Source organism: Varanus komodoensis, unplaced genomic scaffold, assembly GCF_004798865.1.
Source record: "Varanus komodoensis strain SLA01 unplaced genomic scaffold, ASM479886v1 scaffold14_1, whole genome shotgun sequence".
Taxonomy (NCBI): Eukaryota; Metazoa; Chordata; class Lepidosauria; order Squamata; family Varanidae; genus Varanus; species Varanus komodoensis.
In genome coordinates, this window is record NW_025335438.1 from 25,110,478 (window position 1) to 25,117,649 (window position 7,172).

At 37.4% G+C, this 7,172-nt stretch overlaps 1 protein-coding gene across 2 annotated transcripts in view; it reads right to left on the bottom strand.

Annotated features, from left to right (window-relative positions):
- Window positions 1-498: 498 nt before the first annotated feature.
- IMPACT (impact RWD domain protein) overlaps window positions 499-7,172 on the bottom strand; it is a 17,023-nt gene continuing 10,349 nt past the window's right edge. For both annotated transcript variants that reach the window (XM_044424229.1, XM_044424228.1), the window contains exons 7-11: window positions 5,863-5,957; window positions 3,310-3,383; window positions 2,987-3,077; window positions 1,859-1,993; window positions 499-864 (exon numbers count right to left, since the gene is read on the bottom strand). In XM_044424229.1, the coding sequence (XP_044280164.1) occupies window positions 796-864; window positions 1,859-1,993; window positions 2,987-3,077; window positions 3,310-3,383; window positions 5,863-5,957 (464 nt within the window). In that variant the 3' untranslated portion in view covers window positions 499-795. The remainder of the gene's footprint in view (window positions 865-1,858; window positions 1,994-2,986; window positions 3,078-3,309; window positions 3,384-5,862; window positions 5,958-7,172) is intronic.

Genomic DNA, 7,172 nt, shown 5'->3' on the forward strand with positions numbered 1-7,172 from the left:
AGAAGTTTAAAAGCTGATCAGTAGCTAAGCATGAATTACATTTTGAAAGTTTCCATCCCCATCTTATCTTATGAAGGCATGTGAGACTTCTCTACCTCAGATAGCAACTAATGGCAAAGCCAGATGCTTATAACGTCGGGAGCAACAACACTGAATTAAAGCTGCAACACTGAATTAGCTCCAGGGAAGACAAAGATGTCATCATACCTGCCCAGCTCATGTAAACAAGAGATTTGAAAAGTGTATTAATCATGTTTATAGACCATCGTTTTCAGTACTATAATACTTAAGGTCAGTATTACTTAAAAGAGCCAGACCATAGCATAGATCCTTGCCACTAACAAAACTGGGAACGAAGATTGCACTACAGACAAGTAACTTAATAGTAGGCATCAAGGTGTATTTTCAAGGGCATTCAAAATTCCTGATTGATGCGATGAATTCTTACTGCCAAATGTTATCAGATGCGCTTTCCCCAGAGAGTAAAGATAAAGTGAAGATAGTGAAACCATGCTTTTCCTTGTTTAATGAATTTTAACAAATCAAAAACCAAACACATAGGGAAATTCATTTGTTGAAGGCTTCAATTTCTGAGCAGCTGAGGCACAAAACAGTCTGAAAAGGCTTTATGGATATGTGGTCATGTAGCATTACCTCTGGTTATTGCAAAGTATTTCTATGTCTTTGAGATAAATATTTAGAATTTCATAAATTCATTTCAGCACCTGAGTGATTGTGTTAATTGAATATGAACAGGTGGAAAATAAAACATGTTGCACAGTTTTGCAAAATGAATTAATGTTCTGTTTTCTTCTTGTCTTTTCTTATTCTTCTGTTCTTCCCTGGCTGTTTAGATAAATTTTCCTAGAAAGGGGAAAAATCAAATGAACATGATTTCATAATTATTTTTTCTGCACAGACTACCCTGATTTTATTAACACTTTCAGAGATAAATACTTATAGTAAATAATCTGTTTGGGCTTGAGATCTATTCCTATTTTGCAAAGTATTCTGAAACAATTTATACTTATAGTATTTACTGAGATTATTTTGCAGTGAAGAAAGTTGGCTATACAATGATGTAAAAAAATTCTAATTACTATTAACATAATTCTACTGATAGTAGAAAGGATCCAAATCAACTTACTACAATCAAGCTGTACAGCTGAATATGGGTTTCCTCTAAGTTTGAATGCCAGAAAATACAATTGGTTCACTATGGTTTTTTGCTCCATATGAAACCAGATAATTTATTAATGATGTCTAGTAAATAAATCAACACCATTCTTTCACTGATACAGCAGAGCACATAGCCCAACTTTGTCCTTCAGTCTTCCTCTTTACTACTTATTCACTAACTTCTGTCCTCCTGGCTTGCACTACTGGGAAGAGATTGGTATCAGTAATGCTGTATATGATATATGCTTTGTACAGCAAACCTGCTATAGAAGCAAGATAAAAGGTTTAAAATCCACAACAGCCAACCAAAGACAAGAGTATCTGACTTAAAATTTTTTAGTTCTCCTCAGAAGCTGTTCCACAGAATCTCTGCATTGCTCTTTAACTGTCCCACAAGTTAAAACAAAAGTTTGGATTTGGAGCAAAAGCTTCTTTAAAAAGCAAAATGGGGCTATCCCCAAGACCATTTTCTCTAGAAAAATATCATAAGCAAACAAGTTCTAAACTTGAAGAGTAAAGAGAAGTCTTTCTGTTGTGTGGACACACCTTCCAAAACAGGGGAAAAAATCAGGTGCATGCATATCAGTCAAGAGAGTGTTCAAGATTATATGTGCATTTCAGCTCTACCAAATGAGTACATAAAAACAAATATAGGAAGGAGCAATTAGGTTGAACTTACAGAAGAACTGGTGTAGTTCTGATCCACAAGTATATTTCTGGCACAATTGTTGATATGTTTAAAACGATCTGGTCCTAGCAATATACCACCATACCAGCGGGACACCACAACCAAAACATTGCGGACATTTAGGATCTACATAAACACACACACATGTATTAATATATGGAAGATGAGCTGTGATTTATCTGGACTCACTACTTGTCAATTCAACCCAAGGGGCCTCAGGAATATTATTTTGGGTTTATTGGAGTAGCCAACTCCATTGGTTGAAACGAACTAGCTCCATAAATCAATTTGCAGGTAGCTTACTTCTCTAAACCACCATTTGACTACAGTCAGAATTTTCACTGAAGTTTAACCGAATTTCTTAATTCAGCCTTACAGCTATGCTGGAGGAAGAGGGAGAAAGGGGAAACTAAGGAAATCAGACGCATTTGATGGGCAAGCTTAACTTCAACTGCAAGAACCACTCCAGCCATCCAGCCTCTATGTGTGGATCAATGAGAAAGCACAGGCAAGGAGTGATGCATCTTGGGATTGGATTTCAGGCACAGTGGCTGATAGGATACATACCAACAGAGGGAGGATGAAAACCATGATAAAGTAGAAAGCACTTGAGTGTTTGTGAGGTAGATGATGGTTAAAAAAAAAACATGGCAACTACATAGAGTTGCTCATCATGTCTGAATACAGCGACTCTGTGATGCAGTATCACCACATTGTAAAACTATTCAGCCCCACCAGTCAATGATGTGGAGTATGAGCAGGAAAAGACACTGCACATTAAGAGAAAGTGAGGGAAAGTAAGACTTGAGCTACTATTTCATTTTCAGTGCCCCTAAATGTGCTATTTTTTACTTCAGATTCTTATAAGTTACACTCCAAAACTTAACTCTCCACCAAATGGCATCTGGCTTGTCAAACTGTTTGAAAACAGTTCTGTATATATTTTCACCATCTGACTCCTATCTGCTAAACACTCTTGAAAAAATGTAACATTTTTCCAGTGGGCTGAATTTATATACACCTACTAACAGATATTTGCAGAAGAGATCTTAGTTTAGTGCTGTAGATTCAAATAGTGAAACAAATGCTATTTTCTCATTACCAATTGATTTATTTTACCTGCATGAGGTGGAGAAGACGGCCACCTGCAGCTGTCTCTCCATCATCTTCACAGTCCTGTAAAAATGTCTGCTTGTCTTCACAGTATATTCTGAATATAAAAGAGTAACAGATAATAATGCAAAGGTGTTCCTAGCTATCTGTTGCTAGCCAGCACAGCATCTCTCAAGAAATCTGTTTGCTTGTGGGACCCATGCTTTTACCAATTGCTCTAAAATCCATGAATAAGTTCGTGCAATTCTACTGTTGGGATCCTGAAACTTGGATCCTAGTGATGAAGCAAACACCTTTGGTGTAATTACCAGTGGAAATTGGCTACTTACCTGTATGCATATATGTTGTGAGTCGCATTGGCTATTTTCTTATTTTTGTACAACTCAGCAAGAACGCTTTTCACCTTGGAAGGAGAAAGTGATAAAGACTTAAATGCTTCAGTTTAAGGTCTTGCAGAAGCCTGATTAGCCACGGCTAATTCTAAATATTTAAATGCAATTAATGAAAGCTTACTTCCAACTATAATATAGTATGCAGCTATACTCCCTACCTCTACATTCTAAAAAAAACAAGCAATTATTCAGACACAATTCCTTGGAAATAAGTGATGTGGGGGTCAATGAGATACTTCTGAACATATGTACTTAGGATAAAAGCCTAGCAGTGAAAATGACAAGACACAGACGGAAAATAACACTCCTCACGTGGGAAAGACCATCTGCTTAACTGCAGTTTTTAGTATAGTCAAGGAACATAATAGCCACATAACTCCAAGGGCTACATGGGCAACATAGATCGGTTGTTGCCTCTAACCCTTCCCAAAACAGTAACAACTGCATAAATGTTTGGACTCCAATAAGCCCAAAGGTCAAATTCAAATCTGGAAAGATCTAGGAAGCCACATTCTATGAGTAGGATTAAAATGTGATTATTGTCAATTCTATTGCATCTCAGAAATAAGTTGTAGAAAGCACCTGTTCACAAGTAAGCAAAATGAGTTTTTAAAGGACAAACTTCAGAAGTAAGCAGGACTGAATGACTCACCCACTTTCTCCCATACCCTTACCTCCTGTCCCCAGAAAGGAGTTATCCCATCCCAACATCCAAAGACTGTAGATGGGGCTGGGAGGAGGAGAAAAGGAGCAGGAGATTGTTCAGATCATAAGAAGGCTGCTTCTGAGGACTGATGTCTTTACTATCAGTCACCCTCCAAGCTCATCTGCTGTTCCTTGGAGGAAAGAGCCAAGAACTTGGCTTATATACCAACTGCTAGGGGTCAAAAGACTGCCACCACCTTAATTATAATTAACTTACTGTACATGTTAGTTGTTAGCTAATTGGAAAGATGGTCTTGTCTAAAAATTAATCTTGTTTTCCCTACATGAACAGAACAGAGTTCACCGAACTGATACTTCCTGCATTCTCTTTCATCTCACAGAAAATCTCTTGGAGGTTATTTATAAAAAGTTAAACCATTTATTTCAGTGTGTTTATTCTAAATCTTGATCCAACTTGATCCTCTGGGCTGTACACAAGTTTCTATGTCCTATCAAGTCTTTCCTCCCCAAAACTAAAATCAACAGAATTCAAATCTTTAAGTGTTTACTGTCTAATAAGTTACAGAATCTAAGGTGTTAACCTCTGAAAATAACTGAGACTTCTCCAACTCTCCTTTACACATTTAATTATTTATTAAGCTCTTAGTATCTACTGCTCTGTAGGCACTAAGTGCTCAATAAAGAATTAGATGTTAATTTATTAGTTGTCTTTTACCTATGTTGCCTTAAACATAATAACTATTATTCTATTCTTATCATGTGGCTTATGTTTCCCTGTACTAGACAAATGCTGTAATAATGAAATTGTTTTAATAAACATTGCATAATTAATACCACTTTAAGCAAAACATTATTAAAGCTGAGAGAGCTTCAGAAAACATGCCTGGCAAGCAAATAGCTTTTAATTCAAAGTGGAAAAAAATCATCTCTCTAGAGTTATCAAAATACATCTTCAATATTTATTTTTCCTGTATTCCCATTATTTCTCAGCAAATTCACTTACTATGCTGGAGAGAAAACCACAGCTACAGCATTACTCAAGAAACAGTACATAGCATCTCCAAAGAGAATTGTCTTTGAAAACATTTTCCCAAATCAGTCACATACACACACACAATATTATATTATATAAATATATGCACACCTTTCCAGGGGGAAGAGCAAGGCAAATAATTAACCATGTTTATAACTTAGTATGTGCACAAGAAAAGCATAATTCTATGCTTCCTACCCAGTTAAGTCCCACTGGGCTCAATAAACTTACTCGAAAGTAAGTGCATATTGCAAGGAACCTGGTGGATATAAATAAAAAGCAATATAATCTAGGGCAGGAAGTCACTTTGTTGCTGCTATTGTTAAACAATTGGTAATGAGAAATCCTTGCTGATTTTCTGCAAAAGCAACCAGAGATCTACCAGGAAATTCATATCTAGATTTCTGCCCTTCCCTGGGCTAGTTAATGCCTACATGACTTCTTAAATAACATAATCCAGAACTGAGGATACCATTGTTTATTTAGTGTAGCCCACCAGTAAGCTTCAGGCGAGAAATGTAGCCCCATAGATCCAGAAAGCTGCCATTCATCTCTGTCAAAAAATTTCCAGCTAATTTACTTGACAGTGTAGGTAATGGTATTTAACAATACAGTATTTTATGTAAATTGAATAAAACAGTCTGTAATGAGTGACAGGATACCAATATCATGACAGTGAAAACAATGGAACTAGAATTAAATGTATTCCTATGAGAATATATTTAGTCTTCATATATAACCACGAGTACACAAAGTAATGAGATGGTTAGCTGAAATCAAGCTTTACCAACCTGTTTGGGGCTCACAACCGGTGCTGAGTGTGCCTGGAAAGTGCTTCTTCGGTCTGTAATTGGGTTTCCATGAAAAATTGGAGGTAGTTCCTCACCTGTACATTTAAGATCAGATTTTATACATGGATAGACAGGAGTCTATCTACCTCAAAAAGAAATTGAGATTGCTCCCATTAAATTAATCTGACTACTCTGTTACAATTAAGATCACCCATATCACATTGATTTCATATTGTGCTTTCCCTCAGCTTGTCAAGTTTTCTTTTTTTCTGACTGACTACAAGTCAGTTCCATGAGCCTGATCATGTCTTGCAAGGAAAATGCAAAATTTATGTTTGCTGGTTTGGATGAATGGTGCCCTGCTATATGCAATGTTCCATTCATTTCTTTCGGAAACCTCAGAGGAATCTGCAGAATCCCCTTCCAGATCTGCAAAGTGAATGATTCATGAAACCTCACAGTCTTCTTTAAATTCAACTGTTAACTCAACAAGAGATATAGTTCCTCATTTTTATAAACTAATTCATCTCTTTTGAATGTTTAAATTTTGATAGTTTTTGTATCACAAAAAGCTGTCTCCAAAGTCACTCTTGTAGCCAGAAGTTGTGGGAGGGGATGCATAGAGATTAGAGTCCCAACTCCAATCTCAAAGCAAGTTTCCAAAGTCAGGGCTATGATTCCAAATACTGCTGTAACCATCTAGACTCTTTTTATATCATAGTTAACTACATACAAGTAAAACAAACATACTAAATTAGAATTCTTTCTGACAGGGGCGGACAGCATGTAGTCTTCCAGATGTTTTGGCCTATGACTCCCATCAGATTTAGCCAGCGTAGTTAAAGCTGAAGAATGACAGCATTACCTGCTATTGTTGTTGCTAGTCATGAAGTCGCACCTGACCCATCGCGACCCCACAGGCAACATTCTCCAGGCCTTCCTGTCCTCCACCATCCCCCCGAGTCCACCTAAGCTCACACTGACTGCTTCAGTGACTCCACCTCATCCGCTGCCGTCCCCTTCTTCTTTTGCCATCAATTGTTCCCAGTATTAGACTCTTCTCCAGTGAGTCCTTACTTCTCATTAGGTGGCCAAAGTATTTGAGTTTCATCTTCAGGATCTGGCCTTCTAAAGAGCAGTCAGGGTTGATCTCCTCTAAGACTGACCGGTTTGATCGCCTTGCAGTCCAAGGGACTCGCAGGAGTCTCCTCCAGCACCACAATTCAAAGGCCTCAATTCTTCGGCGCTCAGCCTTCCTTATGGTCCAGCTTTCACAGCCATACATTGCAACTGGTTTTCCCAGTTGCAAT